This window comes from Oncorhynchus masou, chromosome 23, assembly GCF_036934945.1.
Source record: "Oncorhynchus masou masou isolate Uvic2021 chromosome 23, UVic_Omas_1.1, whole genome shotgun sequence".
In the NCBI taxonomy this organism is placed as follows: Eukaryota; Metazoa; Chordata; class Actinopteri; order Salmoniformes; family Salmonidae; genus Oncorhynchus; species Oncorhynchus masou.
The window spans coordinates 52,322,133-52,335,091 of NC_088234.1; the positions used below are offsets into that span (position 1 = coordinate 52,322,133).

General features: G+C 42.0%; 1 protein-coding gene across 1 annotated transcript in view; it reads left to right on the forward strand.

The window, feature by feature from the left end:
• Positions 1–12,959, forward strand: part of LOC135511025 (protocadherin-15-like) — a 278,688-nt gene that overhangs the window by 239,356 nt on the left and 26,373 nt on the right. The window contains exons 24-26 of the mRNA XM_064932482.1: positions 3,598–3,707; positions 4,158–4,298; positions 5,697–5,824. Coding sequence (XP_064788554.1) covers positions 3,598–3,707; positions 4,158–4,298; positions 5,697–5,824 — 379 coding nt within the window. The remainder of the gene's footprint in view (positions 1–3,597; positions 3,708–4,157; positions 4,299–5,696; positions 5,825–12,959) is intronic.

The following is a 12,959-nucleotide window of genomic DNA, read 5'->3' on the forward strand; positions in this document are numbered from 1 at the left end:
GTTACGATTTTGCTTCACTGGAGCTAAGGGGCCTAGCCCGAATCATGAAAAACAGCCCCACACCATTATTCCTCCTACACAAACTTTACAGTTGGGACTATGCATTGGAGCAGGTAGCGTTCTCCTGCCATCTGACAAATCTAGATTTGTACGTCGGCTGCCAGATGGGGAGGCGTGATTCATCACGCCAGAGAACGCGTTTTCACTTCTCCAGTGTCCAATGGCGGCGATCTTTACACCACTCCAGCCGATGCATGGCATTGCACATGGTGACTGTGTTGGTGTGACTGTGTTGGTGTGTGTGGACCATGATAGATCCTTAGTCATGTGGACACAAAGGAACGTGAAGCTCTCGACCTGCTCCACTACAGCCCTGTCAATGTGAATGGGGTGCGGACTTAGCTCTTCATTTCGTGTAGTCCATGATCAGCTCCTTTGTCTTACTGACGTTGAGGGAGAGGTTGTTGTCCTGTCACCACACTGCCAGACCTCCTTCCTAAGTGCTGTCTCATCATTGTCCGTGATCAGGCCTACCACCGGCGTGTCATCGTCTGCCACGCAGTCATGGGTGAACAGGGAGTACAGGAGGGGACTAAGCACGCACCCCTTAGGGGCCCCCATGTTGAGGATCGGGGTGGTGGATTTGTTATTGTCTAACCTCACCACCTAGGGGCAGCCCGTCAGGAAGTCCAGAATCCAGTTAATTGCGGAGAGAGGTGTTCAGCCCCAGGGTCCTTAGCTTAGTGATGAGCTTGAAGGCCTCTATGCAGTTGCATGCTGATCTGTAGTCAATGAACAGCATTCTCACATAGGTGTTCCTCTTGTCCAGGTGGTAAAGGGCAGTGTGGAGTGCAATAGAGATTGAGTCATCTGTGGATCTGTTGGGGCAGTATGTGAATTGGACTGGGTCCAGGGTGTCTGGGATGATGGTGCTGATGTGAGTCATGACCAGCCTTTCAAAGCATTTCATGGCTGCAGATGTGAGTGCTGTGGGGCAATAGCCATTCAGACAGGTTAACTTGGCGTTCTTGGGCACAGGGACTATGGTGGTCTGCTGCAGGTATTACAGACTGAGTCAGGGAGAGGTTTAAAATGTCAGTGAAAACTTGCCAGCTGGTCAATGCTCTGAGTACGTGTCCTGGTAATCCGTCTGGCCCTGCAGCTTTGTGAATGTTAACCTGTTTAAAGGTTTTAGTCACATCGGTTACGGAGAGCATGATCACGCAGTCGTCTGCTACCCTTTAGCTTTAGCTACTGTAGCAGCACTTAGCACTTATCGTAGCATTAGCCTCAATTCACAATAATCTCACCCAATGTTTGACTTCAGGTCCAGGCAACAATATATTAGCTTCAACCCTGTAAGCCTGTCGCTCTGTTGCTGCACACCTACTACACATTAGTGGCAATGGGCAACAGAGGGATTAGTACACAGTACTGGTGTACACTTAAGTGTACAAAACATTAAGAACACCCGCTCTTTCCATGACATAGACTGACAAGTTGAATCGGGGGTGAAAGCTATGATCCCTTATTGATGTCACTTGTTAAATCCACTTTAATCAGTGTAGATGAAGGGGAGGAGACAGGTTAAATGATTTTTAAGCCTTGAGACATGGATTGTGTATGTGTGCCATTCAAACGTTCCAACTCAATATTAGGAAGGTTTTCTTGTGTTTTGTTCACTCAATGTATAGTGTTAGCCCTAACTAGAGAACTAGCGTTACAGACATGCCAACCTTCCCCAACCAGTGTCTTGCTTGTTTTCCAGGGGCACATTTTCCCCAAGCACCAGTGTATTTCCTTCACTGATATCGTAACTCTAGCAACTCCCAGAGTCATTTAGTCTGTGTTGGCCTTTGCCAAGCCTCTCTCCGTTGTCCCTCTTCAAGCTTCTACAAAGAGAACACTTCATATGGATAGCCTTGATTCATAGTGAGTGTTAAGCGGAGGGTCTGTAATTATTAGAAATGTTTTTGAAAGGCTTCGACAGCAAAAGCCCAGGTGTGGATTGGAACTGTGATTTATTCATCTTTGCATGCTTACTGATGTGATACTGGAATTTGTTCAATGTCAGGACTTAATGTCCATGCTTTGCAGAAGTACACAGGAAGTTATGTTGTCTCAACTGAAATTCTTACAGATTTCTGCACATGGTGTATCAAAATTACCATTGACCTTCTGTCTCTCAATACATTGTTTCCTGAAATACAGATTGTTTTCTAAGCCACCTGATATTCACTTTTAGATTATATAGGTTTCTAAAATGTGAGACACTTTCATCTCTCACTTCTTCAGTTCATCTCCCTGACAGTCAAATGATTATTGCATGTTGTCTAGCAGGGATAGTGATATTCTATTAGGTATTTCTTATTCTATTTGATATTCTAATACTATTATTGTACTAATATTTTCTCATATGCTTACTGTATGTGTCTCATGAATAAAGCCAGTTGTTGTAAAGAAGATGTTTATATCTTTCCCCCCAATGCAAATGCCTCACAAAGACCTTCATGTTCAATATGGGAAATGGAGGCTGTCTCCTCTTTGGTTCCTCTCATGAAATCACTTTTATATGGAAGAGCCGTGCTATTAAACACAAGAACAAACCCCTGGAGTAAAAGTCTGACTCTGTTTTGACGTTTGTTCTTACCTGAAAGCTTTCTTTATTAGTGATGCTTTAAAATGCATGGGGGTCAGGGAAGACAAGAAGGAATAATGAAATGGCAGCGTTGACGCGGTGGTTTAAACGGCCTTGGGTTGCCAATATGGTTTACAGCTGGGAGACGCTTCTTTATCTTTCACTTCCTCGATTGCGGAAGTTTCTGTAACCCTGACACCGAATGGAGTTTAGTTTATATAATAGAATACGACTCCCACACCTTGTGATTTGATCGTTACTTTTCCCCGCAAAGCTTTCACAAGGGAGGCTTTTTATCTCTTGACATGATTGACTGTAGGCTGAAGTGAAACTAGTCTTGAAGCAGCACGAGACACACATACACTCTCGCTGACAGTATTACGAAAGCACACACAGTAAGATGGCATTATCAACTTAAATCATCTCATGCTGACACTCTGCCAAGCTAGCATTCAGCGCTATTTATTGCAACCGCTACTTCTATGGAGAACTATGACAAGCTTATCTGTCATAGATGTGGATGAGAATGCATTCTTTATGTGTAATAGTCAGCCGTGGCTGTTAGCTGTTATTAGCCATTGTCTCGCCTATCATGGAAATAACAGCTCATGCTATCTCATGCTATTCACGGCACAATAGACAAAGTGTTAAATATCAAGGACATTGTTGTGATCTTTTTTTATCTTGACAACCTGAAGACACCGACGTAATGTTCACTTGAAGTTGTCAGGCTAAGATAAAGTGTTAATTGCTATTGTAGAATCATTGAATGTTTGAATATAGTCTCCTTTAGTGCAATTTTCGAATATGCCATATTCAACAATGTGTTTGCTAAATGTGGTGGTAAGGCGCAGTGTCAGAGAATTGGATTTTGTGACAATGGATTTTTTGAATGGAAGTTGTCAGTGGTAATGTGTCCAGGGATATTTAGTCATATTGGATGGCATCTCTTTCTCCAGGTTTGCTCCTGTCAGTGAGCTGGCCCCAGTAGGCAGACCGGTGGGCAGCATCCTGGCAGCCGCCATGAACCAGACAATCTTCTACTCCATCGTGGGAGGAAACGAAGGCGGTAAGTGCAGAAATGTACCCTCCAGTGCCATAGATAGAACAAACATTTGCCAAAATAGGAAAAGGTCACATTTCTGTCTTAAATTCTTGCAATAATATTACAATCCATGGAAAATGCAGAGAAATTACCTGAAACAAAAAATTGGCTGCGCTTTACTTGTGGTAAAAGTAACTATTGTTAAAGTAACTATTTTTTACAACAGTAGAGGTTTCCTTTTATCACAGTCTATTTCCATGTCTATGAAGTCAACGTGCAATAGTCTTCATCAATGTTAATCTGCTGATTGATCGACTTGGGAATGTCATAAATGAGTGCTTTAAACCTGTGATTGGCAGTTGGCACACACACAGACACAGAATTAACCTCTTTTTATATCCAATGTTGATCCTGTCAGTGAGTGCTGCCAATGTCTTCCTCATGTTGTACTGATTGTTTTTCGGTTGGTTGCAGGTGAGTTCCAAGTGAGTAACCGGACAGGTGTGATCTCCACGGCTAAGCCTCTGGATTATGAGACTGTCACCAGCTACGTGCTCAGGGTTCAGGCTGACTCCATGGTCGTGGTCATGGCCCAACTGCGGGTTCCCTCTAAATGTAAGAGGAGGATATTGAACTGGAGTAGGGGGCTGGGAGGCTACATCAAGTGTTCAGCTTTCCAGCTAGATACCGTGGTCCTTGGTTTTGTAGTACTAAGAGGAGTTGACAGCATATTTATTTCTACAATTATTAGTCATTTAGCAGACACTCTTATCCAGAAGAACTAACAGGAGCAATTACCTTCTTCAAAGACACATCGACAGATTTTTCAGTTACTGTAGTCGGCTCAGGGATTTGAACCAGCAACCTTTTGGTTACTGGCCCAACGCTATTAACTGCTAGGTTAACTCCTCCCCCCTCAATTTTTCAGATAAACCCTCATCACCTCATAGATCTGTATTTATTGGAATGCAGAGCAGGCCACCGTACCGTGTACATTTTCGTAATTTTTAAAAACTTTATTGAGTTCAAATAATCAGAGCAGAACAGGGCGTAATTGTCAGATTGTCACAGCCCAATTAACATCATTACACACACACACACACACACACACACACACACACACACACACACATTATTAATAAAGCAGAGTAATTGATAAGAATTAATTTAACACAGCTCCACTCCCACCACCCCTTTCCCTAAATTAAAATGTACTCTACGCAGACTCAATAGCCCATTCTGCCATGTGAGCCATCCTTTCTCTTAATGCTTTTCTTTTTATGTATGTGTGCTGAATTTCTCTCTATGCTGTTGTGTTTCTCTACACTTGCAAGCATCTGTTTGTGATTGTGTGTCGTAACTGAAAAGTTACCAATTTCCCACAAGACCACAATGGATAAACCGCGGAGGGAATAAAACCGTTTTTAGAGAGGCAGAAAAAGGCAATAGAGAGAGAGCGACTGGCGTATCCCTCTGTGCCTTCCCTCTGGCTCTCACGGTGGTGTTTGTGTTGTGATTTAATGAACTGTGTTTTTGTTCATCCTATTCCCTTGGATCCTCCTTAGCCCGAGCAGCATGACTTTACATTTCTGTGCTCTGCTGGAAGAAAAATAGTCATTGACAGTGCATATTTTTCACCTTAACTGCAGTGTAGGCCAGGGTAAGGTTGTGCTAGGTTTGTACATATTTGTACTGTATAAGTTAAACAGTGACAAATGGTTATGGAGTGTGTATATCCTTACTACAAGCTATTTTCCTTGAGGACAATCTGGCATATGAATGGAAATGGCACAGTAGCTGCAACAGGAGAACATATTTGATTATTTGATTATGAACTGGAACCTGTGTTTTTGTATGGGTGTTTATTTTGTTTGTAATAAAACTCCCCTTTCCTACCAACACTGATCCCCTCTAAACTATAGGGTGTACTGTAGAGGAACGTCAATGAAAGTGGATAAGACAATATGCCTCATGTCTAAAATGTGACTGTGTCCCTCCTCTTTAACTCTGCAGCCAACACAGCCAAGGTGTTTATCGAGGTGCGGGATGAGAACGACCACCCGCCTGTCTTCACCAGAAAGCTCTACATCGGTGGCGTGGCTGAAGACGCCAAGACCTTCTCGTCTGTGCTGAAGATAGTGGTGAGAAAGGCCTTCGCATACTCCTCCTTATATGCTACTGTCTTAACACACACACACGCATAAACATACACATCTACTGAAGATCATGTTGAGAAAGCTGTCTGACACTCAATTCTCTGACAGACTCTGATTGTACTCTGACGTAAGCCAGTCGAAACTCATCCTTAATGCTACTCACGTCCCTGCAGTCCTTTGGTCAGTCCAAAATCAATGAATGATTAGAGAGATTGTGTCATCAGGCACGCACACACACAAACACAGTACTGTACATATGCGGTCTGAGTCCATCCCCATCCTCCCTGTCGGTTCCATTCTGTTCAGTCATGGCGGCAAAATCCATTCGAGCCACTCTCTGTAGTTCAGTTTCATCTTCCTCTCCATCCTTCTCTCCATTCCTCCCTCCATTCCTCTATTCACTGGTGGGATCTAATATAACGGTGGGATGTAATACTGTATAATCACAGTTCACCAATTAGACCGTGGTCAAAGATCAGTCCAGATTATCAATCTGTTTTACATTGAAAGTGGTATGGCTCTGTAATGTGAACATTCCTTTACGTGTGACTCAGCTGGTAGCACCTTACATACCAAAGAGGCACACATAGTCATTTGAAAACAATCGGCAGCACGTACATGCTGTCGGATGCAGTATACTGTAGCTCCTGCTGCGTAAATCTCTTGCGCTCCACTATCAATATTGTATGATTGTACGGTTTAAATCATATTGTTTGTGTAGAAGTCACCCTTGAACTCAGATTTGTGTAATTACTTTAACCGTAACCATTCCTAACCTGAACCATTTGCAAGTCCTTTTTTATCCAAACTGAACAGAGATGTACACGTCTATCCGTCTATCTGTATTTATACAGTACCAATCCAAGTTTGGACACACCTACTCATTCAAAGGATTTTCATAATTTTTACTATTTTCTACATTGTAGAATAATGGTGAAGACATCAAAACTATGAAATAACACATGGAATCATCTAGTAACCAAAAAGGTTTTAAATAAATCTAAACATATTTTATATTTGAGATTCTTGCCTTGATGACAGCTTTGCACACTCTTGACATTCTCTCAACCAGCTTCATGAGGTAGTCACCTGGAATACATTTCAATGAACAGGTGTGCCTTGTTAAAAGATCATTTGTGTAATTTCTTTCCTTCGTAATGTGTTTGAGCCAATCAGTTGTGTTGTGTCAAGGTAGGGGTGGTATACAGAAGATAGCCCTATTTGGTAAAAGACCAAGTCCATATTATGGCAAGAACAGCTCTAATATGCAAAGAGAAACAACAGTCCATCATTACTTAAAATGCTTTAATTTAACCAGGCAAGTCAGTGAAGAACAAATTCTTATTTACAATGATGGCCTATAAGGGAACAATGGGTTAACTGCCTTGTTCAGAACAACATAATTTTTTACCTTGTCAGCTCAGCGATTCGACCCAGCAACCTTTCAGTTACTGGCCCAACGCTCTAACCACTAGGCTACCTGCTGCCCCCAAAGACCTAAAGGTCAATCAATATGGAACATTTCAAGAACTTTAAAAGTTTCTTCCAAGTGCAGTCACAAAAACCATCAAGTGCTATGATGAAACTCGCTGTCATGAGGCTATGCGGCTATGGAACCCTGACCTGTTCACCAGACGTGCTGCCTGTCCCAGACCTGCTGTTTTCAACTCTCTGGAGACAGCAGGAGCGGTAGAGATACTCCTAATGATCGGCAATGAAAAGCCAACTGACATTTACTCCTGAGGTGCTGACTTGCTGCACCCTCGAGAACTACTGTGATTATTATTATTTGACCATGCTGGTCATTTATGAACATTTGAACATCTTGGCCATGTTCTGTTATATTCTTCACCCGGCACAGCCAGAAGAGGACTGGCTACCCCTCATAGCCTTGTTCCTCTCTAGGTTTCTTCCTAGGTTTTGGCCTTTCGAGGGAGTTTTTCCTAGCCACCCTGCTTCTACACCGGCATTGCTTGCTGTTTGGGGTTTTAGGCTGGGTTTCTGTACAGCACTTTGAGATATCAGCTGATGTAAGAAGGGCTATATAAATAAATTTGATTTGATTTGATGAGGACCGTCATAGGAAAGGAAGACCCAGAGTTACCTCTGCTGCAGAGGATAAGTTCATTAGAGTGACCAGCCTCAGAAATTGCAGCCCAAATAAATGCTTCACAGAGTTCAAGTAACAGACACATCTCAACATCAACTGCACAGAGGAAACTGCGTGAAGCAGACCTTAATGGTTGAATTTCTGCAAAGAAACCATTAAGAAAGGACACCAATAAGAAGAAGAGACTTGCTTGGGCCAAGAAACACGCGCAATGGAAATTAGACCAGTGGAAATCTGTCCTTTGTTCTGATGAGTCCACATTTGAGATTTTTGGTTCCAACCATTGTGACTTTGTGAGACACAGAGTAGGTGAACGGATTATCTCCACGTGTGTGGTTCCCACCATGAAGCATGGAGGAGGAGGTGTGCTGGTATGAGGGTGCTTTGCTGTCGGTGATTTATTTAGAATTCAAGGCACACTTAACCAGCATGGCTACCACAGCATTCTGCAGCGATACGCCATCCCATCTTGTTTGGGCTTAGTGGGACTATCAACAGGACTGCATCAGATGACCTGGTCTCCACAATCACCTGACCTCAACCCAATTGAGATGGTTTGGGATGAAATGAACCGCAGAGTGAAGGAGAAGCAACCAACAAGTGCTCAGCATATGTGGGAACTCCTTCAAGAATGTTGAAAAAGCAGTCTTTATGAAGCTGGTTGAGAGAATGCCAATAATGTGCAAAGCTGTCATCAAGGCAAAAGTTGGCTACTTTTAAGAATCTAAAATATATTTAGATTTATTTTACACCTTTTTGGTTACTACATGATTCCATATGGGTTATTTCATATATGATCTTGATGGTTCGTTATTGAGCTTTGGTGAGAACAGACCAGGGATCTTGCCATTCTGAGAATGGAAACTGTAATTATAGAATGTACTTTTTTAAATTTATGTGAAAGAAATGACTCATTGAGTTGAATCAGATGAAAAGTGAGGATGAGGATAGATGACATGAGGACTGTACGTTTAAATGAGAAATACACTATACCTCCGCATAGCCTTGTTGCATTCCTGTTTATAACACTTTGACCTTCAATTGATTTCAGTGGACAATTCTGATGTTTGCAGCTATAGATGTTGCTGAGATAGATATTGTGCCTGCTGTACAAAGAATCCATGAAGCATTTATAACAATCGACAATTAACCTGCAAATGGGGTAAAAATGTATCCAATAATACTGCATCAACTACTAGACCATCTCAGACTCTATCTGTAGAATTAATTATACGATTCCATCTTTCCATTGTTCTTGTTCCTTAGAATGTTGTGTTAACTCTGTCAGGTCTAGATAGAATACTGAATCATCCTCAGTAGCATGAATGCTAAACACAGTTTGGCTGTGGCCCCAAGCTTTGGTCTCAGCCATCTTTGTCTTGCACTGCATGCCATTCTCTCTGATGGACCTTCAGATGGTATCTGATGTGTCTGAGATCTTTGTATGATTTTAAGGCAGGCGGCTCAACAGTCTTTAAATTAGCTTCATTTACTGTCAAATTCTTCTTTAAATCATTTTGAATAGAAGCCGGGGGAAATAAAAGATGGCAGGGGGTGATGTGGCACAGTGGTAATGACAAAGAAACCGCAATTTTAAGCTAAAAGTTTTCTCAGAACGTATGGTTTTACCAAGGGTAGGCCTATTGAGTTGAAACAGAATCACTTAATATTATATGATTGTTTTTATATGAAGTCTTGTACACAGTCTTGTTGAGTATTTCATGAGTCTATTCTCCAACCCATTCTTCCTTTCAGTGCCGCGGCACACTGATCATTTTTTTTCAGAACCTTTGTTCTCAAGTGCTTTTGCAAACTGTATTGGCATAAAGCAGAACTCAAAGTTACTCTCATAACCCAGGTTCTGATATGTGACCGATCGGCTTGATTTGGTCTTATATAGCAACATTTTACGTTTTTTGCATTGGATAAAAGTAGAGATTCAGAGCTAGAAAATGGTATATCATACACTACAGTTGAGGGACAATGGGAAAGTAATTCTTCTTTCGAAGTTAATAAACTTGTAACTCCACTTTTGAGAAAATATCCCTAGAATGATTTGGTACACCGGCTGGAGAGCTCTTCTTTGTCTACACCCATTCAGCATCATTCACACCCTCTTAAGCCTTAGCTCCACCCATCTCTTTAAGAATTTACATGTGAGGTCATGTGTTAAACTGTGAGATTATGTTAGTGTACTGAACAACCAACAACATTTTAAGACCAAAAGCTGCATTATACTACGTCTATCGACATGTCTGTAGACAGTTGTCGCAGTGACATCACAAACATTTTATTGTCATCTGACATCAAACTTGTCGTTATCGTTATAAAAAAGTATAAACACAAAAACGCTTTTTGACATCAGCGGCCCGGTGTTCCAAAATAGCATAATTGGTATATTTTAACACCAATAAACCCAGAGAAAATAAATGAATTTACTATATGTCAATCTCGCAAACCAGGCAACTAAAAGCAACTTTCTAAACAATGTTTTGGTTAATTTCTAGCTTGTTAGCTAGCTAGCTAACGTTAAGTTACCTGGCTAGCCAGTTCAAATAATGATAATATAGTAGACAATGTCTTAACTTTAGCTAATTTAAATTCATTATTACAAGAAAATAAACTAGCAACAAGATAATTATTTACAATTTAATGGCGAGCTAATTACAGAAAATAGGTTACAGTTGTGAGTGTGCAGGTAGCTAACTAACTAGATTCAATGTTATCTAGCTAGCTAACATTAAGCTGTAACTAGCAATGAAAATGTCACTGAAATACAAATAATATTACCACACACATCATACACTTAATGTTCGCTAGTGAGCCAACCAGCTAACGTTAGCTAGCTAGCTAACAGTATGCTTTAACTTGCAATGAAAATGACTTTCTGACTAAATTAGAAATGTATAATATTTGAAAATGTAGTTAGCTAGACTCTCTTACCCGTATATATGGATGAATGCTTCTTCCTCTCTGTTATGGATGCCATGGTTGCCCTTAGTTTGAAGATGTAATCCGGAGACAAGTCTTTTATACAACAGCCTTCTATGTTATCTTTTCGTCTCCCTCCGGATATTTGCAATCAAACGCCAGACTTTTCTCCATCTCATTAGCCATCATACCACCAGGCAGTGCACTGATTTCAAAATGTGGTCCTCCGGAAAGTGGAGAACTTTGGAGAACAACACTTTTGTAGCTATTCTTGATATCTTTCTAAAAAGCTGCGTTACAAAGGATTACCTACACATACTGAGCAGCTCATGTTATAGACAGAAGTGTGCTACATGGTAGACCAATTTGAACTCATCTCTCAGCATGTCCGTTCCATACATTATCTCAGCTAATCATGGCTAGCAGGAAGGTTCCTGACTTTTTCCGTGGCTGAACGAACTAGGCTCATAATTTAGCAATTGTATTTGTATTTACAGATGGCATACACATTTGTTATTTAGGCACATGAAAGTTCACATGTTCCAGATGAAATTTCTGCCCCTCAAAAATAATTTTGATAGAAAATAAATGTTTATGTTCAAATGCCTCTCCTGTGAAGTAGTGACGTGCCACATATGCCTAGTTTCCTGCAACAAGTTACATATTATGTGTGAGATATCTCACAAGTGGGATTCACCGAAACTCTAGAACCTCAAAGAACCAATCACACACATATGTCAGAGACAGACAGGTCGAGTGGTGAATGAGGTGAGCCCCACCCCTCATTATAAGGAGACATTAGCACACCTTCTTGTCATTCTTGAGCATGCCTCTATTCCTTTTGCTCTTGAGAGCATTGGGAATACGGTGAGATATCTCACTCATAATATCAGAGAACCTGGGAACCTCAATTACTCGTTTTGATATCTCACAATTAGGATATGACCAATTCTGTATTGCAGACCTGGTTTCCGAAGTCAGGTAGTCTTAAAGTATCAACCCTTGAACGTCCCGACACTGAGGACAGAATGTGTCCCAAAGAAGGTGCAGTGACGTCTAGCTGGTAAACCTCATAAAAGTATGAGGGGATGCCCAACAAGCCTCATCACAAATCTCCTGTAAGGACATGCCCTTGAGCAGTGCACAAGAGGTTGCTCTTGCGTAAAATCCTCACTACCCCTCAGACCAGTAAAGCAGTCTTGAATGAGAGATACGTCATCTCCATGCATTTCAGCGGCTCAAAAGGCTGCTGTGAAATAGCCTCAAGCACAATAGACAGATCCCAAGATGGGGCTAGAGGCTTGGAAAATGGACGTGAGCGAAGCGCCCCTTCATGATACGACATAACAAGTGGTGTGTGTTATTGTGAAACCACTGTGTTATTGGGAAAGCCTATATGACAGGCCAGGATAGCGGCTAGACCTTAACAGTGGAGAAAGCCATACATTGAGCTTCCATACATTGAGAGTGTAGAAGGGGCCCTGGCACTATGGATTGTCTCAATGACTGAGAGGCAGGCCTGTCACATCCAGATTTTAACACTCACGGGAAATGCCCAGAGGGCCATAGTATCGGGGTGAGGGTGGAAAATGTCTTTGTTCGCTTGGGTCAGATGATCCCTGCGTAACGGGAGTTGCCGGTGCTCATAGAACAGCAGGAGAATGATCTATGCTAACTAGAGCTTGCCTGGCCATGGAGGGCTACCAAGATGAGGTATGAGCCTTCTTCCCTCACTCTGGGGATTATGAGGCTTAGAAGAGGAAAATCGTAACGGAACACCCCCGGCCGATGGTGTGCCAACACGTCTACCCCCGATGGTGCGTCTCCTGCTAGCGCAAAGAACAGCGGGCAGTGCACGTTTTTGTGCGAAGAAATCTATGGATGTTTGACCATATCTCTCCCTGATCTGTTTCACAACTTGGAGATGGTCTCCCTTCCCTGTGATGGGGATTCCATCTGGACAAGTCAGCTCCTACGTTCAGAGCTCCCGCGACATGAGTCGCTCGTAGTGAGAGTAGGTGTGCTCTTCTCTACAGAATAATTCTATGGATAGTCTGTGTAAGCGCAGGGAGCAAGTGC